Here is a 25,262-nt window from a genome sequence, read left to right on the forward strand (position 1 = left end):
TTAGCCTTTTTCCAGTCATCTGGGACCTCCCCCGATCGCCATGAGTTTTCAAAGATAATGGGCAATGGCTCTGCAATCACATCCGCCAAATCCTTCAACACTCTCGGATGCAGCACATCCGGCCCCATGGACTTGTGCTCGTCCAGCTTTTCTAAATAGTCCCGAACCACTTCTTTCTTCACAGAGGGCTGGTCACCTCCTCCCCATGCTGTGCTGCCCAGTGCAGCAGTCTGGGAGCTGACCTTGTTCGTGAAGACAGAGGCAAAAAAGGCATTGATTACATTAGCTTTTTCCACATCCTCTGTCACTAGGTTGCCTCCCTCATTCAGTAAGGGGCCCACACTTTCCTTGACTTTCTTCTTGTTGCTAACATAACATCATGGGAGTTGACAGCATCCACCACGATGGAGTTGGGTTGTAGGTGGATTCTTTGGTGGGGACACAGAATTTTTTATCCACCTGCTTGCAAGTATGTGCTACTGACCATGGGGTTTGGTATATGGTTCTTGCTGAGCAAATGACCTCATTAATAGGGAGGGCGATCTATGAGGAGGAGGAAGACTGGAAGATGTCAAGGAGTTGATGGTGGGTGTCTGCCACTCTCTTCCAGCTCCTGGAAGAGACGAAAGTCATCTGCAAAAGATGGTGGGGGAAGCATGACAGCTTCATCAGGAGAAGAGAAGGATATGGTCCTCAACACCAGTTTTTCCTCAATACCAGCCTCCTGCTCCAATATGTCCTGTGGAGGGAGGTTCCAAAGCTCTGGATGCTGCAGCCGATGGGGTGTGTCTTGAGGGTTCTCAGGCAAGGCTTGAAGCTTGAGAGGCATGCTGGCAATACGCCACCCAATGGTAATGGTTGTATAGAGCCCGACAGTGGCACCCATGGGTGGCCGTACCAAGATGGTGGTGGTGGGGCCATCTGTGGGTATATCTTTGGGCTCTGTTCGTACTGAGTACCATATGGGTCTTGGGAGAAGTACTGCAACACTACCTCCTGTGAGCTCACTGTCTGAACCCTTGCTAGAGAGTGGAGGGGCATAGCATGGCAGTGGGGATAATTCCCATGCGTGGTAAAGGCTCAGTGTAGAGGTCTCGATACTGAGAGGTGGGGACTCCAGCATGCAATTCCAGCATGCGGAGGTCCCTGGAATGGCAGGATCCCGTCAGTACTGGTAGCAGTTCCAGGGGTACAGGGATCTTGTTCAAGCCAGTTGCTCCGATGCCAGGTGAGCCATCACTGGTGGTGCCAACGTGGACTCGTGTACCAGGAGCGCCTTTTTAGTAGAGTGCTTACTCCTGTCTTTCGGTGCTGATGACTCGGTGCCCATACCCATCAGGTCCATGGGCCTGTCAGAGGTACTGTTTGCTGTCAGTCTCTGTGAATCATGGGTGCCGGACTGAGATGGTCTCAGTGCTGACGGTGCTGAAGATACTAAGTGAGATGGAGATCGCTTATGGATATCTGAGGGCTCACTGTGGGGGCTTCCTGCTCTCTTCTTAGATGATTTATGAGAGGGGTCTGCAGCTTGTTTCTTCAACCCACAACCCTTAGATGTAGAGGGCTGTGGGGAAGACCCACATCTGCCAGGTGACTCAGGCCTGAGAGCCACCTCCATGAAGATGATCTTTTGTCAGAGCTCTCTGTCCTTACGAGATCATGGATGGCAAAGACCACGCTGCTGCTGGATGTGGCCTTCCCTGAGGCAGTGAATGCACTGGGAGTGCTTGTCTGCCATCGGAATTGCCTCTTTGCTAGTAAGGCACTTCTTGAAGCCTGGGAAACCAGGCATACCCCATTGGTGGGGAAGGGTCCCCAGTGGGGGAGAAAAGAGAGGGGAAAAATAAAGTATTTTTTTATTATTATTTTCAAGGGTAAAATAAGAAAGGAGAAAAGAACTAGAACTATAACTAGGAGACTAACTAGCTATAGATATATAAAATAAAGCAATGCTCTTATAATATTTCTGTCTCTAGCCACGGGCAGTTGAGAAGAAATTGAGGAGGGCTCGCCCATGCGCGCTAACTAGCCTCATGGTGAAGTACAAGGAGACACAGCACATGAGCAGGCCTAGCAGACACTGCTACTGAAGTTCTCCGATCAGCAGCATAGGGACACAAGCACACCGATAGTGGAGCACCTATAGGGTCACTACTCAAAGGAGAAATACAGTACAGTAATTTTTTTGTGTGGTTCTTCTATTTCCTCTGCATACAATCCACATTTCAGAGGTGTATAATGAAGCCAAATGTTTCTGATCAGAAAGATGGCAACATTTCAAAAGCAGTTAATTGAAGTTACACAACTTTAACGTTAGCCAGTGGATGAACATACATATTGGTGCATTCACTAATCACCATAGCAATATGCTTAAACGGTCACAATCTGTATTTCTTAAGCTCACAAAACAGAAATCATTTGGCGTCATATCATTTAAACTATTTTCCCTCCCATAAAATGTATACGCAGCCTGCATACAATCACTCAAGGCTAAAATTATTGCAATTATTTACGGACATAATCACATCATATGTAACACAAATGGAATGAATATTGAACAATCCAAGTATCTGTACTGTATATACATATGAATATTCCTGGAAAGAAAAAATGTCCCATACAACTAGTAGGTGCTACAGAGCTGTGCATATTTTTCTGACATTTTAGCGCCATTGCAGGAAAGGATTTGGCCATGTTACAGAAAATATGGCAGACAACATGCTGCAGAAATAAAAGCAGCAAACTCTGCCAAATAAAGCAGCAGTCCTATCTGCCAGTTTTAACCCTGAAACCATTTTAGTAATTCATTGGCCAAAGGAGAGGGGATTTTTTATACATTTTGTAATCATTTAACTTAGTTATTTGTAACCTTACAGATATTGTACAGGAAATATTTCAGCGGCATAGACTGAAAAAAGTGTCTTTTGGATTGAGAATTAGAAAAATAAATATGAAAACTGGAGTGGATACAACAGTAGAAAAGTGAGAAAGAGCAAGAGCATGCATATGTATGTGTAATATATGTATGTATATTCCAGCAGATGTATTTATTAATTCAACATGTGATACATTTAGCAAAATAATCCTGCTTGGAACTATTCACATGAATAAGGTAAGCAGGATTTAGCCTTCAGCAGCATAAATGCCTGCAGTTGTTACCTTTTCAATGATCTCATAGCACTCCTCCATCTTTTGAGTTCTGTCTTTCAAAATTGTGCTGGCTTCATTATAAACATTTAACCACTCTCGATAAGAATTTTCTGACAGGTCCGCATATGCAATGCACAGAGTCCTCAAACCTACAAAACAGAATATAGATGTTGCACACATTAACCTATTGATAGGGAGGTTATTAAAATCCTTCTATTGAATGAACCAGCAGATGCTAAACACCTGGCCCCCTCACTGGAGTCAATGAAAGTTTTGCACACATAAGTAATGCAACACAGAGCTCTAGAAAGGCAAGACAATCTCCCAGTACAGTTTGGAAACATTTGGGCTTTTCCACCAACTTCACCCAAATGGGGCAGATTGTGAATTTACTAACACTGGCGTAAATCTAACCAATTTCATTGACTACGCTGGATTTACACCAGTGTAACCAAGATCAGTAGCTGGCCTAACATGCACAAACCTCTCCCCAATGGCAACAACAGTGTCATCTTTCATCTAATTTTCCATTTGAGGCTGAAAGTGATTTGTTTTAAATGTTAATTCCTGTAAGTTACACAACCCCAATGAGGTTGGTAAGTATTATCATTATTATATTTCAACAGCAGGTATTTCATATATGTAATACTACTCATCCCAAATTATTGCTCATCCCAATACTTCCTTTCAGAGAAGAGAATGTATTCTCCCCCTCCATGCATACATATTACTCACAGTTATGTGAACGGAAGTTACACCTGCACAACAAATAGAGAATAGGCCCCATAGAGTATGAAAGAGATCATTTTATTAGACGGCTGATCAAGTTTAACATATATGAGACCATGTCTACACTACAAAATAAGTTAACCTAATTTACACTGGCATACAGCCATTGCAATTATTAAATTGCTTGTGTGTGTGTGCACACGTGGCACCTTGTGTCAGCAGTGCACGTTCTTACCAGGAAAACTTGTGTCGATTGTACTGTCAGTGTGGGGCATTGTGGCATGGCTCCTGAAAGCCAGCAACAGTTGATGTAAGCATCAACCTAATTATAGAAACTGTGACTCTACGTTGCTCAGGGAGGTGGTGTTACTGAATTGGCATAGAGAGGCACTTACATCACCGGTAACCAAATTTAAATGCACAGTCATCCACAGCCAGGTCGACACAAGGCATCTTACATCAACCTAACTGTATAGTGGAGACCAGGCCTAAGTAAAGATTTTTATTCTGGCATGGGTCAGAAAAAGGAGGAAGCATGCCATATAAAATGGAAAGGCTTTATTATTTGGGGTTAAGGGAAGTCAGAGAACAAACTGGAAAAAATATTTAAAGTCTGAACAAATAACAGCTTCAGACTTAGGAAAAAATAACCATCAATTCATGTTTTTACAGTAATGAAGTAAAAGCTATTGTGACAGGGTCGGGCCAGATGGCTACAGGAGAGTGATAGAAGGCAGATATATTAGCCCCAGGTTAAGTAGGTCCCTTTACCCTGGGTAAGATAGCAGGGAAGGTTCCAGAACAATCAGGAACTTTCTGGAAACAATTAAGGCAGACAGGCTGATTAGAACACCTGCAGCCAATCAAGAAGCTGCTAGAATCAATTAAGGCAGGCTAATCAGGGCACCTGGGTTTAAAAAGGAGCTCACTTCAGTTTGTGGCATGCATGTGAGGAGCTGGGAGCAAGAGGCACTAGGAGCTGAGAGTGAGAAGGCATACTGCTAGAGAATTGAGGAGTACAAGCATTGTCAGACACCAGGAGGAAGGTCCTATGGTGAGGATAAAGAAGGTGTTGGGAGGAGGCCATGGGGAAGTAGCCCAGGGAATTGTAGCTGTCGCACAGTTGTTCCAGGAGGCACTCTAGACAGCTGCATTCCACAGGGCCCTGGGCTGGAACCCAGAGTAAAGGGTGGGCCCAGGTTCCCCCCAAACCTCCCAACTCCTGGTCAGACACAGGAGGAGTTGACCTGGACTATGGGTTCATGAAAACGGCCAAACTGAGTGCGGCTGTGAATCTCCAAGGTGAGCAAATCCACCAATAAGCGCAAGACCCACCAAAGTAGAGGAGGAACTTTGTCACAGTATAAAAAAGGAACAAAGCCCATATCCCTGTTAGCACTTCCTTGTGAATGAATGTGTCATGAATTTGTCACCAGTAACATAAAAAGTTGGCATGTTTGATTTTAGATTGTAAGTTCCTGGGGGCAGCACCAGTGAGCCAGATTCAGACATGAATCTATATGAGTTGAAGTTGTAATGCACATCTTTTTCCCAGCTCTCTCAGCTTGTATGTTACACTAGTTTAGACACTTAGGGACTAATTCTCATCTCTTCTGATTTTACACTGCTGTAATTCCATTGATTTCAGTGTAGTTACTCCTGATTTACACATGTAAAAGTGAGATCAGAATCAAGTCACTACTCATCTTTATTCTTATGCAGGACTCAGAACTGCTCCCACTGAAATCAGTTTCACTATGGTTTCAACAGAAGCAGGATCAACTTGTAAACTCCTTTTTTAGACTTAAACTCACTAACCTGTGTGTATCTTACATATATGACACATTGCCTATGAATTTGCTCCATGTCTTCATTTTTGTCTTGCTCAGCACTGAACAATTTGATGGCATTTAAAAATTAATACATAAAATATGACTAATAATTCAAAAATTTGATTCATACTTGCGTGTTGTTTCACTTACCTTCTGTGGCAAAGTATTCAAGATGCAATAGTGTTTGCTCCATATACTGGGAATCTTTTGAAAGTCTCTCAAAAATAACATTATCCTATCAAAACCAAATTAGATATAAAGAGTAAATTCACATGTAAACTTTTCATTCATGTACCTACAATGCACAAGTGTTCAACCCCTCTAGATCTAACTGATGTGAGGTGCCTAAAGTGGACATGATAGTATCTGCAAATGAAAATACATACAATAATGAATTTTGGTTTACCTATGAAACGTATCTAGCTCCGCTTAGAAAACCAAAGCTGGAATGCTACAGTTTTAACCACCATATATGAACTCCAAGCAGAAGTGAAAAGGGGTGGGATACTATAATTGCTTTGCAAATACAAAAACACACACATTGTTTCTTTAGATTTTTCTTCCCTTACCCCAAACTTGTTACACTGTTATTTAAATTTAGAATACAGTACAGCAAAGATGGAATGCTCCATTTTGAATTACTGAAGTGAGACTGAGTTTTCCAAGAACAGAAGAGTCCTGAACAATAAAAAACACAGTTCCAGCACAGACCCATACTTAAGAGCTTATCTTGCAATTCTTACTCAGGCAAAATTCCCCCATGTATGTCAACGACAGTTTTGCCGAATTGAGAAGTCAGAACAAGCTTATGCTCAAATAAATTTGTTAGTCTCTAAGGTGCACAAGTACTCCTGTTCTTTTTGCGGATACAGACTAACACGGCTGCTACTCTGAAACCAACATAGGTTGGATTCTATTGCTGGGAATTGCTTTAGAAGCACCATCCATTACTGCCTGTGGTTATTTCTGGGACTGATAAAGGTCTGGGGTGAAGGGGAAATGAAGGAAGAAAGGTTGCCTGAGAAATCAGGAAAAGAAAAAAGGTGTAAAAGACATAAAAGAAAAGGAACTTCATTTTTAATATCTAGATGAACTTCAAATACAGTTGAACGTAAATAAATAATTTATAATATCACCTTCATTATTTTATGAGACCAAGACAGGAATATATTCAGGGTTCTGCCCAATAAATGCAAACTCACTTTCAAAAGTTATGGCACTATTTTTCTTAAAACAAAACAAGTTGATTTTTGGTGTCATTCTTGCCTCCCCTGGTTATGGTTGTTGCGGCCCCTTTGCTGCTGCTAGAGGGCATTCGCCTGTTCCCACTGAAGTCAATGCAAAACTTCTACTAACATCTATGGAACAAGATCAGACCCACAATACCTCTTCTCTTTCTTCTTCCCAGTGCTAGTTCTGTGATGTGTAACAGCTGTAACACTCAGCAACACAAAACTGACAGCAAGCGAAAGAAAGAGTACAGCAGTGTGAAAACAAAAGTGGTAAGAACAGTAATGGGACTGGAAACGCAGATGTCAGACATGATCAGTTCTGTTAGGTCCAGATTTGTGTGTGACTTTCAAAAGTTTTAAGCAATGTATAATTACAGTGGGCTTGATTCACCTCTGTTATTCCACTTTCATGTTGGCATAACTCCACTGAAATCAGTGGAACTACACTGGAGTATAGTAGAGATGCATCCAGCCCTGTATTTCAAATGATTTTTTAAAAGTGTGTTTAAAACACACACACACACACACACACACACACACACACAGAGTAGTAAATTAGAGCCTTAAGGTAAAACATCACAGAAGAAGCACTGTTAAAACAAACAGAGATTTAATTCCACCTGATAAAACTGAGCCACCCTCCATCACTTTCCACTGAATTTAAAGCCACACCCTGCTGTGGTTGTTGATGCCTCTGATTTTTTACAGTCATTGCATTTTGATAAATTATCCCTCCTGTTGGTGAAAGTAGGAGCACAGCATATTATGAGCAGGGACAACTAGCAGCAGCAGCAGATGCAGAGATGGGAGAAAGCAGAAGATCACAAGAGAGACAGGGCTAAATGCTTGAGAACAGACTCCAGTTTTGAAGATTCAGACCACAGTGTTTAGATGTCTAACTTCCTGACTGTACCTGCATATCAGGGGAGATATCCTGCCTGCACTGAAGTCAATGGGAAGACTCCCATCGACTTTAACGCAGGCAGGATTTCAGTTCAGGCACTGAGAGGCCTAAATACTATGGGTGCCTGCAAACAAAATCAGAGAACAGGTTAAGGCTCCTTTAAACATTCGGCCCCTAATATGTGCAGCTAACAGATACTCATTAGAACGGACAACATTTCAACATTTTACAAACAATGTGACTGCTGCAGCAGCTCGCGGTATTTCTACCATTCTCTGTTAGTAGTAGCAGATTACTTACAGCCCCTTTACAGTACAGACGAAGTCGTCCCGTTGGAGTCCGAACTATTACAGACATTCTCTTTCTGTTACTATGAGAAAACAAACAAACAGTCATTTTTAATTGTTTTCTAATCAGATCTATGGTTCTAGGAGTAAAAGCACAGTCTGATCCCACAAGTTTTCTTCCATACGCTTGGCACATTTTAAACCAAGTCATACAAAAACACTAGTAAACGTACAATACATAACTATCTTACACATGCCGTTTCCATCTTCCAATCCTATGCTTCTTTAATCAATATGAACATAAATAGCCTGATTTATAGTAGTTTATGGCATACAGATGCACACCCACATTTGCATTCCTAATGTACATAGGCAATTACTGGGACTGCCTAAACTAATCTGATAGTCCTGAAGTTGGTAATCTGCATGCACAGATACTGGCTCGTGCAGTTAATGTAATTACACACACAAATTAGCATGAATTGCATGCGAGAGTTTCTATGCCTAAAACTTTTGAAAATCGTGCCCCAAATAATTTACCATAACTTTTCAAAAACAAAAGATAAACTTACTGAATGCTCCAGTTCAAAAATACAATGGATTATCATATAGAAACATGTATTTTGTTGAACTTGATACCTTGCTCCCAGTGCTGACACACTTCAAGATTGCAGGGGCAGAGTGCTCATCCTCTGAGAGGGAATGCGTTGCACTGCCTAACTACCACGCCTCTGGATCTTTCTTAATGAACAAAACTAATGGGCTCCCATCAGAGTCCCACCTAATACAGAAGGTTGGTGGCTAAGAAGTGTGTCCTGGAAGTTCAAGGAGGGAGAAGATTTTGTGGAGTGTTGTGTCCAGTTCCGAGTTCCACATTTCAGGAAAGATGTGAACAAATTGGAGAGAGTCCAGACATGAGTTGGTCGAGTTCAGGATCCTGACACAGGGAAGAAAGGTAAGCAGCAGAATACGGACCCTGGACTTCAGGAAAGCAGACTTCGACTCCCTCAGGGAACTGATGGGTAGGATCCCCTGGGGGAATAACATGAGGGGGAAAGGAGTCCAGGAGAGCTGGCTGTATTTCAAAGAATCCCTATTGAGGTTACAGGGACAAACCATCCCGATGTGTCGAAAAAATAGTAAATATGGCAGGCGACCAGCTTGGCTTAACAGTGAAATCCTTGCGGATCTTAAACATAAAAAAGAAGCTTACAAGAAGTGAAAGATTGGACAAATGACCAGGGAAGAGTATAAAAATGTTGCTTGGGCATGTAGGAATGAAATCAGAAGGGCCAAATCGCACCTGGAGCTGCAGCTAGCAAGAGATGTCAAGAGTAACAAGAAGGGTTTCTTCAGGTATGTTGGCAACAAGAAGAAAGCCAAGGAAAGTGTGGGCCCCTTACTGAATGAGGGAGGCAACCTAGTGACAGACGATGTGGAAAAAGCTAATGTACTCAATGCTTTTTTTGCCTCTGTCTTCGCGAACAAGGTCAGCTCCCAGACTGCTGCGCTCGGCAGCACAGCATGGGGAGTAGGTGGCCAGCCCTCTGTGGAGAAAGAAGTGGTTAGGAACTATTTAGAAAAGCTGGACATGCACAAATCCATGGGGCCGGATGCGTTGCATCCGAGAGTGCTAAAGGAGTTGGCGGCTGTGATTGCAGAGCCATTGGCCATTATCTTTGAAAACTCATGGCGATCGGGGGAAGTCCCGGACGACTGGAAAAAGGCTAATGTAGTGCCCATCTTTAAAAAAGGGAAGAAGGAGGATCCTGGGAACTACAGGTTCTGTGGATGAAGGGAAAGCAGTGGATGTATTGTTTCTTGACTTTAGCAAAGCTTTTGACACGGTCTCCCACAGTATTCTTATCAGCAAGTTAAAGAAGTATGGGCTGGATGAATGCACTATAAGGTGGGTAGAAAGTTGGCTAGATTGTTGGGCTCAACGGGTAGTGATCAATGGCTCCATGTCTAGATGGCAGCCGGTATCAAGTGGAGTGCCCCAAGGGTCGGTCCTGGGGCCGGTTTTGTTCAATATCTTCATAAATGATCTGGAGGATGGTGTGGATTGCACTCTCAGCAAATTTGCGGATGATACTAAACTAGGAGGAGTGGTAGATACGGTGGCAGGTAGGGATAGGATACAGAGGGACCTAGACAAATTGGAGGATTGGGCCAAAAGAAATCTGATGAGGTTCAACAAGGATAAGTGCAGGGTCCTGCACTTAGGACGGAAGAATCCAATGCACCGCTACAGACTAGGGACCGAATGGCTAGGCAGCAGTTCTGCGGAAAAGGACCTAAGGGTTACATTGGACGAGAAGCTGGATATGAGTCAGCAGTGTGCCCTTGTTGCCAAGAAGGCCAATGGCATTTTGGGATGTATAAGTAGGGGCATAGCCAGTAGATCGAGGGACGTGATCGTTCCCCTCTATTCGACATTGGTGAGGCCTCATCTGGAGTACTGTGTCCAGTTTTGGGCCCCACACTACAAGAAGGATGTGGAAAAATTGGAGAGTCCAGCGAAGGGCAACAAAAATGATTAGGGGTCTGGAACACATGACTTATAAGGAGAGGCTGAGGGAACTGGGATTGTTTAGTCTGCGGAAGAGAAGAATGAGGGGGGATTTGATAGATGCTTTCAACTACCTGAGAGGTGGTTCCAAAGAGGATGGTTCTAGACTATTCTCAGTGGTAGAAGATGACAGGACAAGGAGTAATGGTCTCAAGTTGCAGTGGGGGAGGTTTAGGTTGGATATTAGGAAAAACTTTTTCACTAGGAGGGTGGTGAAACACTGGAATGCGTTACCTAGGGAGGTGGTAGAATCTCCTTCCTTAGAAGTTTTTAAGGTCAGGCTCGACAAAGCCCTGGCTGGGATGATTTAATTGGGGATTGTTCCTGCTTTGAGCAGGGGGTTGGACTAGATGACCTCCTGAGGTCCCTTCCAACCCTGATATTCTATGATTCTATGATTCTAAGAGCAACAAAAATGATTAAAGGTCTAGAAAACATGACCTATGAGGGGAGATTGAAAAAATTGGGTTTGTTTAGTCTGGAAAAGAGAAGACTGAGAGGAGCATGATAACAGTTTTCAAGTACATAAAAGGTTGTTACAAGGAGGAGGGAGAAAAATCGTTTTTCTTAAGTCTGAGGATAGGACAAAAGCAATGGGCTTAAATTGCAGCAAGGGAGGTTTAGGTTGGACATTAGGAAAACTTCCTAACTGTCAGAGTGGTTAAGCACCTGAGTAAAGTGTCCAAGGAAGTTGTGGAATCTCCATCCTTGGAGTTTTTTAAGAGCAGGTTGGACAAAAACCTGCCAGGGATGGTCCAGATAATACTTAGTCCTGCCATGGGTGCAGAGGACTGGACTAGATGACCTCTCGAGGTCCCTTCCAGTCCTATGATTCTATATGTCTCTGTGTGTGTAACAAGGCTGGAGGTAATATCACTGTTGTATTTGGCAAGGCAACACCTTTAACTCTGGACAGCAAAAGACACTAGAAAAATATCAACAGTTTGGAGGGAATTCAGAGAAGAGCAACAAAAACGATTATAAAGATTTGCTTGCAAGAAAAGAATAAAAGCGTATGAGGAAAGAGTTAAATTACCATGGATATGCTAACACTCTATCTACCTTATGTATTTTTGACCCCAAGAAGGAATAAGAACTGGTAGAATTGTTTAAGCAGGTATAACTAGGAGTAATGGGATAAAAATGAAAAACAATTAGGCTGAATGTTAGGAAAACTGGGTTTGGGGTATATTAGATGGCAGAACAGTCTCCCATAGGAAGTGGTGGTAATCACTTGAATATTTCTAACTGGACATTCAAGAATATAATGTAGGGAACAATCCTGCACTGGCAGGGGTATCAATTAGATGACTTAATAGGTGTTTTTCACTTCTAAGTTTTATGTATGTTATTAAGGGACCTAGGCACTGTTCCCACAGATGAAGCGAGAGGGCTGATTTCATAAACCCTGGCAAAATGCCAGTAAAAAGAATACTATCAGCACACTGTAAACTATGCAAACAAACCTCCTGCTTTAGGAGAAATTATGCAACAAATTAATGCAGGGTTCTTCAAAACATACAAAGGAGTGAACAATGGGGACTTTCATGTTCCTCTTAAAAACATTAATTTTGCCTTACTAGTAAATTGCATTTTGTGAGTTTCCCCCCCAATTTCCAAAAAAAATGGATTGGTTCATCTGACACTCTACAAAGCTAGGCAGAATCTCCCACCACATGGAGTTTTGTGCCTCTTCCCAGCAGCAATCTGTGCACTAAAGATTCAGACAAACTTTCCTAGCAAGTAATTAGCTTTACACTTACATCCAAAATAAAACAAACTATGTAAAAAGAACACTAGGATTTCAAAGTAGAGCATACACAAGTCAGGAAATGTCAAAGTTAAGATTGGTCACACAACCTTAACTCTCCCCTGCAACTTTAACTCTGCCCCTTGTGCACACACATTCAGTACCAAGTTTGAGTCTCCACTTCTCTACAAGACTTTTATATCAGTCTAAACCCAATGAAATCAAACAAGTTAGACTGGCATAAAACAGAGTGGAGAATTGGATCCTGTGAATGAAGCAGGGGTATATAATGAATAGGGTCCTACCAAATTCACAGTCCATTTTGGTCAACTTCACAGTCATAGGATTTAAAAAATCATAAATTTCATGATTTCAGCTATTTAAATTTGAAATTTCACAGTGTTGTAATTGTAAGGGTCCTGACCCAAAAACGAGTGTGGGAGGGGTCGCAAGGTTATTGCAGGGTAGTTGCGGCACTGCTGCCCTTACTTCTGCACTGCTGCTGGCGGCGGCGCTGCCTTCAGAGCCGGGCAGCTAGAGAGCAGCGGCTGCTGGCCAGGAGCCCAGCTCTGAAGGCAGAGTTGCTGCCAGCAGCAGCGCAGAAATAAGGATGGCCTGGTATGGTATTGCCACCCTTCCTTCTGCGCTGCTGCCTGCAGATCTGGGCCCTCAGTCAGCAGCTGCCACTCTCCGGCTGCCCAGCTCTGAAGGTAGCAGCACAGAAGTAAGGGTAGCAATACCGCGACCCCGCTAAAATAACCGTGTGACCCCCTTGCAACTCCCTTTTGGGTCAGGACCCACAATTTGAGAAACGATGGTCTCCCCCGTGAAATCGGTATAGTATAGATTAAAAGCACACAAAAGACCAGATTTCTCGGGGGGAGACCAGATTTCACGGTCCTTGACATATTTTTCATGGCCACGAATTTAGTAGGCCCCTAATAATAAATGAGACATGGCTCTTAGTTCAGAGCCTCAGTTTGGTTGAAATTCTGAGGATATTTTGGAAACAACAGAATGTAATGGTGGAATTAAAATATATTGTAAATACACAGGCACAAGGGGATAGAGTAAGGAGTTTCTGAGCAATCTTAGCCTTGGCATGTCCTGCCTTTTCAGTACTTCACTTTACAACCTTTTTAAAAACAAATAACAAAAACAAAAAACAGTTTTTTGTAGAACTTTGCTTCCTTCTGTGTGCATCTTCAATCACCACATGGAATGAAGCAGGACTCCTGGTAAGTCCAATAAGATAAAGTACATGGGAGAGTATTTGTCTTCCTTGTCTCTTGGACTGAACTTTCTCCTCACAGGCTCTGCCCTGTTGAGTCTCCTACTCATAGCAGATATGTAGGACACTCTTTTATCAAAAAGAGTTCAGAAACTCTGCAGCAAACTAATACGCCAGGGGAGCTTCCACCCCCTCCTGGGTCCTGGAATTGCGTGAGCAACCTCATCCTCTTTGCTGGAGTAAGACGCTACTATGGATGAGGGAGGGACAGAATAACAACAAGAGACAATTCTATCTGTGGGCCCAAAGAGAATCCATAAAGGGCCAGAAAAGACCCCTGTAGTCAAAAGATGCAGGGAATTTCTGTGTCCAGAAACCCTTCTATTCCCAGTGCTTGGGTCCCTGGATGATGACTCCACTCCCTTTATGGAGGTCACAAAGCAAGTCCAGATATGCACAAGACCCAGTGAGAGCCATGGGGACACATCTGAGGAACATTCAGAGAAGGCAAGAAAGAGGGAAACACAACCTAGCCACCCTTCCCCCTCACCATCCTCTTCCTCCTCAGCAGGCCAAGTCAGCTTGCCACAGAAATAGGGAACAAAGAAGGCCCAAGCAACAGCTGAGTCAAACCTGGCCTTGGCCCACAGAACTGAGGGGGGCCAGGCATTAGAAGTGGCAGAAAAACTCAGTCTGACTGGTACAACACAAACCCAGGCGCAAAGCACGAAACATCTCCATCTTCTCAGCAGAGGGAGAATCTATCAAGTGCCTGTTATGCTAAGGTTCTCTTATACAGCCAGAGTGGTGCAAAGGATCCTTAGTGTAAATGAGAATTAGGCCTGAAGTCTCTCCTGCTGGGAAGCAGAACGGAGACTGGAATATGGGTGGTCAGGCTGCTCCCAAAAAAGGGCATGAAATTTCCCTCAAGTGGGAGATTCCCTCTACTTGCGTGGAAATTATGAATTATATTTTGAACTTATACCGTGCTTTTCACCTGACATTCTCGAAGCATTTTACTAAGGCAAGGTGAGAATCATTAGCCCCATTTTACAGGTGAGGAAATTTAGGCGCAGAGAAGTGAAGTGATCTGCTAAGGTCACATTGAAAGTCTCTGACAGAGCTAGAACTAGAAAAGATGTCCCTTGACCCCCACTTCCATGTCTAACCACTAGACCTCTAATTCCCATTTGCAAAAAGGAGCAATTTATTCATCCCAGATTGAGGGCAACGGCAAATCTAAAGGAAAATGGATGATTTAACTAGCCAACCAACTATAATTTCTTTAAATTCCAGTGAACCTGATCATTTGTAATGTTACTAGCACATTTTCTCTTTTATTTGCTGCCTTGCATTTATTTAATATCTGCAGAAATAACTTACCTAGAAAACTCCAGCACATTAAGAATTTCAAAGGCTTCCTCTTTCCCCAGCTGCAGAAAAATACATTGTACAGAAAATTAAGATGATGTGAATGATGCATATATGTATAGAAGCATCATGATTTTCAAATGCCCATGTCACATGATTTCAAATGTGATGTGATGATAGCTCCCTCTCCTGGTTAAAGAGGTATACTGTCCTATTTCAGTCTAACTGTGAAGTGGCAAATTCAGCCGTCATTTGCACCTGTACAACTCCAGTGACTTTCAATTTCTTTATTACTTTATGAGCCTGCAGTCACTGATTTTAGCGGGGTTGCATCTATATAACAGAGGAAATTCTAGCTCCCAATCTTTGCATGCACATAAATATGCTTTAAAAAAAAGACTAAACATTTAAACCTGCTAAATAAAGGCCGTTGGCATAAGGAAAGGGTTCAAATATGGACCACCTGGATAAAAATTTTCCCAGCAGAAGCAGAGATGTTACTGTGGCTGGCTAACCTAGTGAGGAGGGCTTTAAACTAGGTTCACCGGGGGAAGGAGACCAAAGCCCTGAGGTAAGTGGGGAAGTGGGATACTGGGAGGAACCACGAGCAGGGGCGCGTGAGAGGGGAGGGCTCCTGCCTCATACTGAGAAAGAGGGGCGATCAGCGGGTTATCTCAAGTGCCTATACACAAATGCACGAAGCCTGGGAAACAAGCAGGGAGAACTGGAAGTCCTGGCAAAGTCAAGGAATTATGATGTGATTGGAATAACAGAGACTTGGAGGGATAACTCACATGACTGGAGTACTGTCATGGATGGATATAAGCTGTTCAGGAAGGACAGGCAGGGCAGAAAATGTGGGGGAGTTGCACTGTATATAAGAGAGCAGTATGACTGCTCAGAGCTCAAGTATGAAACTGCAGAAAAACCTGAGAGTTTCTGGATTAAGTTTAGAAGTGTGAGCAACAAGGGTGATGTCGTGGTGGGAGTCTACCATAGACCACCAGACCAGGGGGATGAGGTGCACGAGGCTTTTTTCCGGCAACTCGCAGAAGTTACTAGATCGCATGCCTTGGTTCTCATGGGAGACTTCAATCACCCTGATATCTGCTGGGAGAGCAATACAGCGGTGCACAGACAATCCAGGAAGTTTTTGGAAAATGTAGGGGACAATTTCCTGGGGCAAGTGCTGGAGGAACCAACTAGGGACAGAGCTCTTCTTGACCTGCTGCTCACAAACCGGGAAGAATTAGTAGGGGAAGCAAAAGTGGATGGGAACCTGGGAGGCAGTGACGATGAGATGGTCGAGTTCAGGATCCTGACACAAGGAAGAAAGGAAAGCAGCAGAATACGGACCCTGGACTTCAGAAAAGCAGACTTTGACTCCCTCAGGGAACTGATGGGCAAGATCCCCTGGGAGAATAACATGAGGGGAAAAGGAGTCCAGGAGAGCTGGCTGTATTTTAAAGAATCCTTATTGAGGTTACAGGGACAAACCAACTCGATGCGTAGAAAGAATAGTAAATGTGGCAGGCAACCAGCTTGGCTTAACAGTGAAATCCTTGTCGATCTTAAACACAAGAAAGAAGCTTACAAGAAGTGGAAGATTGGACAAATGACCAGGGATGAGTATAAAAATATTGCTTGGGCATGCAGGAGTGAAATCAGGAAGGCCAAATCACACCTGGAGTTGCAGCTAGCAAGAGATGTTAAGAGTAACAAGAAGGGTTTCTTCAGGTATGTTGGCAACAAGAAGAAAGTCAAGGAAAGTGTGGGCCCCTTACTGAATGAGGGAGGCAACTTAGTGACAGAGGATGTGGAAAAAGCTAAGGTACTCAATGCTTTTTTTGCCTCTGTCTTCACGAACAAGATCAGCTCCCAGACTACTGCACTGGGCAGCACAGCATGGGGAGGAGGTCGCCAGCCCTCGTGGAGAAAGAAGTGGTTCGGGACTATTTAGAAAAGCTGGACATGCACAAGTCCATGGGGCCGGATGCGCTGCATCCGAGAGTGCTAAAGGAGTTGGCGGCTGTGATTGCAGAGCCATTGTCCATTATCTTTGAAAACTCATGGTGATCGGGGGAAGTCCCGGACAACTGGAAAAAGGCTAATGTAGTGCCCATCTTTAAAAAAGGGAAGAAGGAGGATCCTGGGAACTACAGGCCAGTCAGCCTCACCTCAGTCCCTGGAAAAATCATGGAGCAGGTCCTCAAGGAATCAATTCTGAAGCACTTAGAGGAGAGGAAAGTGATCAGGAACAGTCAGCATGGATTCACCAAGGGCAAGTCATGCCTGACTAGTCTAATTGCCTTCTATGACGAGATAATTGGCTCTGTGGATGAGGGGAAAGCAGTGGACATGTTATTCCTTGACTTTAGCAAAGCTTTTGACATGGTCTCCCACAGTATTCTTGCCAGCAAGTTAAAGAAGTATGAGCTGGATGAATGCACTATAAGGTGGATAGAAAGTTGGCTAGATTGTCGGGCTCAATGGGTAGTGATCAATGGCTCCATGTCTAGTTGGCAGCCGGTATCAAGTGGAGTGCCCCAAGGGTCGGTCCTGGGGCCGGTTTTGTTCAATATCTTCATAAATGATCTGGAGGATGGTGTGGATTGCACCCTCAGCAACTTTGCAGATGACACTAAACTGGGAGGAGAGGTAGATACGCTGGAGGGTAGGGATAGGATACAGAGGGACCTAGACAAATTAGAGGATTGGGCCAAAAGAAATCTGATGAGGTTCAACAAGGACAAGTGCAAAGTCCTGCACTTAGGACGGAAGAATCCAATGCACCGCTACAGACTAGGGACGGAATGGCTCGGCAGCAGTTCTGCGGAAAAGGACCTAAGGGTTACATTGGACGAGAAGCTGGATATGAGTCAGCAGTGTGCCCTTGTTGCCAAGAAGGCCAACGGCATTTTGGGCTGTACAAGTAGGGGCATTGCCAGCAGATCGAGGGACGTGATCGTTCCCCTCTATTCGACATTGGTGAGGCCTCATCTGGAGTAGTGTGTCCAGTTTTGGGCCCCACACTACAAGAAGGATGTGGAAAAATTGGAGAGAGTCCAGCGAAGGGCAACAAAAATGATTAGGGGACTGGAACACATGACTTATGAGGAGAGGCTGAGGGAACTGGGGATGTTTAGTCTGCGGAAGAGAAGAATGAGGGGGGATTTGATAGATGCTTTCAACTACCTGAAAGGGAGGTCCAAAGAGGATGGCTCTAGACTGTTCTCAGTGGTAGAAGATGACAGAACAAGGAGTAATGGTCTCAAATTGCAGTAGGGGAGATTTAGGTTGGATATTAGGAAAAACTTTTTCACTAGGAGGGTGGTGAAACACTGGAATGCGTTACCTAGGGAGGTGGTGGAATCTCCTTCCTTGGAAGTTTTTAAGGTCAGGCTTGACAAAGCCCTGGCTGGGATGATTTAATTGGGGATCGGTCCTGCTTTGAGCAGGCGGTTGGACTAGATGACCTCCTGAGGTCCCTTCCAACCCTGATATTCTATGATTCTATGATCCTATTATCTGAACAGGCCTGACAAGCAGGACTCCCCAAAAAGTGTGCACATTTATTTCATGTGTCAGACTGCAATGTACAGGACCAATATGCAAAAGAGACGAAGATTTTCTGGTGAAAATTGCCACATTTAGGAGCAAACCCTGGTATTACCAACAACCCTCCCCTGCACAAGTCCAGCATTTCACAGATGCAGTGAAACCTGTTTGATTCTACTGCATGGCGAAGCAAGTGCTGAGGGACTGGTGGGGTTGAGTGTGGGTGGGCTGAGGGAAAAGTAGTGAAGGGTTTATGGATCCACAACCAATCCTGTAGCAGAGCAGAGGTCCAGGTCCCTCAGAGCTGCACCGGCAGCTGCAGAGCTTGGCCTAAGGAGGGAGGATTCCCCACCCTTAGAAGCAGCATCACACAGCCCAGATACAGTGCTCAAGCTAAAAGAACAGGAGTACTTGTGGCACCTTAGAGACTAACAAATTTATCAGAGCATAAGCTTTCGTGGGCTACAGCCCACTTTATCGGATGCATAGAATGGAACATATAGTAGGAAGATATATATATATATATATACATACACATACAGAGAAGGTGGAAGTTGCCATACAAACTGTAAGAGGCGAATTAATTAAGATGAGTTATTATCAGCAGGAGAAAAAAACTTTTGTAGTGATAATCAAGATGGCCCATTTAGACAGTTGACAAGAAGGTGTGAGGAAACTCAACATGGGGAAATAGCAAGCTGTGTGCTGGAGGGAGGATTTGTCTTGTGCTCAGATGGGCTTAGCTATTTTAGCAATAGCACCGAGTGCAGAGCTGGTTGGAAGGCCCTGGGCACTTCCAGACAGCACTGCACATCCAGGACCTACAGCATGCTTTTTAAACCAAATAACAATGTTCTGAAGTATCCCTAACAACTTTCATGACTTCCTCTAAATAACACTGAGAAAAGGTGGCGCCGTTAGGAAAAAATCTATACAAAGGCCTGGCCTGGAAATTACAAGAGTGATGGCTGTGCCCCACCACCACCCTCTTGAGGGTGTATTCAGCCTTTGTTACACTGTAGCTAGAAGGGGTGATTTACAAAACAAATGCACATCCAGAACAGCACACAACAGTTACACATTAAACAAGCAAAACCCAAAGCCCTTGGATGTATCCCATGGACCAAGTTCTTCTCGGTTGCACCTGTATAAATCCAGAGTTAAAGTACCTCACACAGATGGCTGTAAACTGGATCAGAATGTGGCCCCATGTCAATGGAACTGTCCACATTTATTAACCTTAATCTGTTCAATACACTGCACACACACAAAGCATATCTTCAGGAGGATATACATTCAGTGAGGAATAGAGATTCAGCTCTAGCACATGCCAGGACATAGAAATTAAAGGGACAGTTACATAAGTAATTACACTAAAGTATATATTTGTTCCAATACATGTATTCTCTTTTCTCTTTTGGGGGAAATCTTCTCCCCAGTGCCCAGCTCAAATAAATGTGCTTCCCAAAGCATCCCATAGGGGCAGCTTCAGTTTACTGCCACGATTAGTATCTGTTGCTCTTTGCCTGTTCCACTGAGGAAGGATCCAAGGATTCACCTCGAGACAGATCCTTGGCTCTGCCCATCCCATTCTGCCAAAACCTGTCTGCATATGGCCTCGGAGGGAGCCCTGCAGAGCTGCTCTTTGAACCATACAAAGGGGATGTATCCCATGCACATATCCTTGAAAGCTACTGTACACCGCACATGCTCCACTTACCGCATCAATGATAACTGAGTGTGGAGTTCTTCCTGTGAAGACATAGCCAAGCTTTTTTGCTCCTTTCACTAATGCCCCTTCATCTGTCAATACAAGGAGCTTTGCTTTATTGGGGACTAATCAGAAATATAATCAGATGTCAAAGGAAAAAACCTACTCCCTTGAGCATTGCATTGCCAGGATGCAGGCAACGGCCAGCTACTGAATCAGAGACGTCTAAAATCTGTTACCGAGATGAGCTACATCAGCAGCAATTAAAAGTTTCCATCATAACCCTTAGATACACCATGCTTGCACTGCCATTCCTTCTACAAAACTGCATATAGATTACCAGGGCTGCACACATGTACTTTATATTTGGCATTCTGTATATAATGCATTGTATTTGTTGAAGCATTAGCCTATCCTAAATGCTCAGTTACTGAGGGACAAGCTATACTCCTTGCTATATTTGTTTTCCACAACCAACTCTTAGTATAAACTTCCATGAGTGATGTACCCGAATATTTAGATGCTAATATCTAAACTGTATCGTTAAATGTATTAACCTAAATTTGGGTTATTGCAGATTATGTACTATATCAATTTTATGACTTTTAAACCAAACTTTGTACTTTTGGATAATCTAAGCTGGGTGGCCAACCTGTGGCTCCGGAGCCACATGCGGCTCTTCAGAAATTAACATGCGGCTCCTTGTACAGGCACCGACTCTGGGGCTGGAGCTACAGGCGCCAACTTTCCAATGTGCCGGGGGGGGCTCACTGTTCAACCCCTGGCTCTGCCACAGGCCCCACTCCCTCCCCTGAGCCTGCAGTGCCCTTGCTCCTCTCCCTCCCCCCTAGAGTGGAGGTGCGGGGAGGGAGGCGCTGGGAGCAGGCGGGGAGAAGTTAATGGGGGTCTGCTGACGTATTACTGTGGCTCTATGGCAATGTACATTGGTAAATTCTGGCTCCTTTTCAGGCTCAGGTTGGCCACCCCGATCTATGCACTATGCCCAGTAGGAATGTAAATAGCAGTTAAAAAAAGGAACTGTGTAACTGATTAAAATTTTATCGGTTACATGGTTAAACATTTTATTCGGGGCTCTGCTGCCGGCCCCCGCACCTGGGGATCCCAGCCACAGCCCACCACTGAGTACTCCGCTGCCCGCGGCTGGGGATTCCACTGCCAGCTGCTGGCCGCAGCACCTGGGGTCCCGGCTGCCTGCCTGTGGACTCTGCTGCCAGCCCTGCGCCCAGGGTCCCTCTGGGCTGCTGCCCCCAGAGTGGCAGAGTGGCAGTGGAGCCCTGGGCTCCGGCCGGCAGCGGTGTTTAATCGTTAACCAAAATCGATAAGACAGATGCTTATCGGTTAACCGGTTAAACATTTACATCCCAAATACCCAGATGTACAGACACTCCTTCCTTAACCTGTTCTGTTATATAACTGTAACATTCGCTTTAATACCAAATTTTAAATCTTTTACTATTGAAGAGCCACAGTTTGTCTGTTCATGTTCTGTAAAGCTACATACATCAATATTTATACAACATGCATTTAATCCAACTTCAGCTGGAATGACTCAACAAACTTCTTTCCACAAAAAAATTCACCATATTCTATTGGAGACTGGGGAAAGTAATGAAGAGCTCAAATAATTCTGCAAGTTAGAACTCAGAGGCAATGCCTCAGGCAGTGGGATGTACCACATGCTTAGAGAAAGACAAGTGGCAAGGTCTGAATTCCCCTGTACAGGTGGAGTTTGCAAAGTCCAATTCCACAGAACCTGGTATACCCATGAGGAAAGCCTTCCTGCATCCTGGCAGCACAGCTCACAGCTGAGCCTTCCTGTTGTTGGCTCTTCACCCCATTCCTGTACCCATCCCTCCTTGAAGAGAGGTAAGAGGCACGGACAGGAATTCATGCTCCTTGGACCACATTAAGCACTGAACAAATCTCCAAATGGTAGGATAAAAAAATCAAGTTATATAAAAAACCCTCAGTCATTGAGGGCAGCTTGCCACAGAGCTACTCCCCCTGTCCCAATCTGCGGGGCATGTCTGTTCCTTCTGGTCTCCTTTGTTCCCCTCAACAGCACAGAATGGAGGGGAGCATGGGCCCCAATAAATTCTGGACCCAATTTTTCATTGCCTCATGTCCTGAGTAGTCATTTACACCTACATAAAGTGGGTGCAGGATGCTGCCAAAGCAGAACGGTGGCAGTGTTTACGCTCATTTCGCACAGGCATAAAGGACTACACAAAGGACAAAGCAGTGGACAATCACGTACTGCTAGCTCATTGACGGGGCTAGCTTGTGATTGGCTGCTACAAGGATACAAAAAGGGGACGGGGGAGTCAAAAATGGAGTTTCACCTGGCTAGTGGCCTCAAAGGGGTGGCAAAAGTCTTGGGTTGTGGCCCCACTCCTCTACATAAGCCAGCAGAAGCAGCTGGTAGCAGCGGGGATCACCTCTGAAGGATGAAGTAGTGGCTGTGCTCTCTCTGTCCAATGGGGAGCTCTGGGAGATAGTGTACCCTCTGTGCAAGCTGGTGTCTTGAAGGCACCATAAAGCCCATTATTAGTCATACAGGAAAGGAGATTTTGTTTGCTTTTAAACATGGTTTTTAATTTAAGAGCATTTTTTTAAAAGCTCTTGGCTTCTCTCCTCCACCCACAAAAGAAGGAGAAAATGACCAACCTGGTGAGGAGGCCTGGTAGATTATTGTATTTCCATCTCTCTCAGGAACAACAGTGTGACACACAGCCAGCAGAGTGAGGAATTCCTGTATGTGAGCAGCTGTGGGCTACAAAGAACATTACCAAGTTAGTCTGGTATTTTCATTACATGGAGACTAAATGTACAAGACATAGACACGTTCTAGATTTTAAAATAGAACTGAGTCTGTTTAGATCTGCAACACCCATCTCTCTAACTCAGTGTATTGCCTCTTTCACCTCTCAGCCATGCTAGAATATTGGAGATATCAAGAGCCAGTGCTAATGAACTCTCATTCTGTGTGCAGCACTCAATCTACAGATAAATTATACACACACACAAGAGTTGGAAAGCCAGAACCATTGTCCTTGCACTCAAAAAACAAAAGGGGTTTGATCTTGTACAGCCCTGCACCTTGTGTAGTCATTTACATCTTTGCAAAGGTGAAAGGAAAGGAAGTAGTATAAAATGCTTTCATTGGTCTAGTGCAGGGGTGAGCAAACTTTTTGGCCCGAGGGCCACATCGGGCAATACAAACTGTATGGCGGGCCATGAATACGTACAAAATTGGGGTTGGGGTGCAGGAGGGGGTGCAGGCTCTGAGGTGGGGCTGGGGATCAGGGATTTGGGGTGCAGGAGGGTGATGTGGGCTGGGATCGAGGATATTGGAAAGCGGGAGGAGGATCAGGGCTGGGGCAGGGGGTCGGGGTGTGGGGAGAGGCTGAGGGGTGCAGGCTCCGAGCAGCGCTTACCTCAAGTGGCTCCCGGAAGCAGTGGCATGTCCCTTCTCCAGCTCCTACACAGAGGCGTGGCCAGGCGGTTCTGCACGCTGCCCCATCCGCAGGCACTGCCCCTGCAGCTCCCATTGGAGCACGTAGGAGCTAGAGCGGGGCCATGCCATGGCTTCCGAGAGCCATGTTTTGCGTCCACCGACCCAGTGCCTCGGCTGCAGCGGGGCCAAGCCGGGTGGTCCAGCCCCCGACCCAGCGCCCCGGCTGGAGTGGGGCTGAGCCACGTGGTGCGGCCCGACCCAACACCCCGGCTGGAGCGCCGGAGCAGGGCCGAGCCACGTGTTGTGGCTCGCGGGCCAGCTTAGAACGGCTCGTGGGCCGTGGGCCATAGTTTACCCACCCCTGGTCTAGTGACTGGAAAAATTTTGATTTGGTAGCATTTAGACCAGATTTACACAGGTGCAAATGGTCACATAAGGAGCAATGTAGTATAGGATTAGGCCCAGGTGCTCTGCTAAAACTATTTGTCTCCACAAGTCTTATAATTAGTTCTAAGACAGCTGTACAAATTTATGAGTGGGATTGTATGACGGGGTTGCTCGTGATGGCTGGGGGCGGGGCTTGGCAGCACTGGGGCTCACTACTGAGGTCATGCCGAGCATTTTCTCTCTCTCTTTCTCGTGCCTGGTTGGCTAGTTCTTACTCACATGCTCAGGGTCTAACTTACTGCCATATGTGGGATTGGGAAGGAATTTTCCCCCAGGTCAGACTGGCAGTGACCTCAGAGGGGGGTTGCCTTCTTCTGCAGTGTGTAAATGCAAGTTACTTGCTGAGATCATCTGTGTATCTCTCTCAATCAATTTCCTGCCATTGCAGGGGCCTTGAGCATTGGTGCACCTTGGTCTCTCCTATTGTCTGCCTGTGGCACACAATTGTTTAGTCTCCTGTGTGCTGTAATACTTTGGTCTAATTTCAGTTGTTGGGATCAGTGTGTGGATGCTGGTGGCCTGTGATGTCTTGGAGCATCAGGAGGTCAGACTAGATGATCTTGTGGTCCCTTCTGGCCTTGGACTCTATGACTTGAGCTAAATCCTGAAGCTGAAATTCTGAAGCTGACAACAGTAGTAAGTTCCTTATCGTCTCTGTGGGCTGGCCAGCAGAGGACAACAACACTCACCCATCTTGTAAACCTCAGCCTGAACTTTACACAGCTCAAAATGCACAATCAGCTACTACACTGTTCTACTAGTGTAACCCACACACCTTCTGGGTGTGGTGTTCTGTCATATCTAGTGGCACTGAGACCACTTAGAGAGAGAGATTAATGAGTTTGCTCTACAGCCTTAGCTAATGGGCAGTTGGCTTTTAGTTCATGCAGTAGAGGCTCATGCACTAAGCTCCAGAGGTCCCCAGTTCGATGGCAACTGGGGTTTGTCGGCATAACAAGTGGGGGCTCGTCCAGGATTTCAACTGGGAAGACTCCGAAGCTCGGGACGCG

The 25,262-nt window shown here is 44.8% G+C and overlaps 1 protein-coding gene across 2 annotated transcripts in view; it reads right to left on the reverse strand.

Annotated features, from left to right (window-relative positions):
* Nucleotides 1-25,262, reverse strand: part of ATP8A2 (ATPase phospholipid transporting 8A2) — a 674,656-nt gene that overhangs the window by 476,127 nt on the left and 173,267 nt on the right. For both annotated transcript variants that reach the window (XM_074958618.1, XM_074958626.1), the window contains exons 17-22: nt 23,016-23,121; nt 20,337-20,419; nt 15,071-15,120; nt 8,148-8,217; nt 5,862-5,946; nt 3,160-3,299 (exon numbers count right to left, since the gene is read on the reverse strand). In XM_074958618.1, the coding sequence (XP_074814719.1) occupies nt 3,160-3,299; nt 5,862-5,946; nt 8,148-8,217; nt 15,071-15,120; nt 20,337-20,419; nt 23,016-23,121 (534 nt within the window). The remainder of the gene's footprint in view (nt 1-3,159; nt 3,300-5,861; nt 5,947-8,147; nt 8,218-15,070; nt 15,121-20,336; nt 20,420-23,015; nt 23,122-25,262) is intronic.

This window comes from Natator depressus, chromosome 1, assembly GCF_965152275.1.
Source record: "Natator depressus isolate rNatDep1 chromosome 1, rNatDep2.hap1, whole genome shotgun sequence".
Taxonomy (NCBI): domain Eukaryota; kingdom Metazoa; phylum Chordata; order Testudines; family Cheloniidae; genus Natator; species Natator depressus.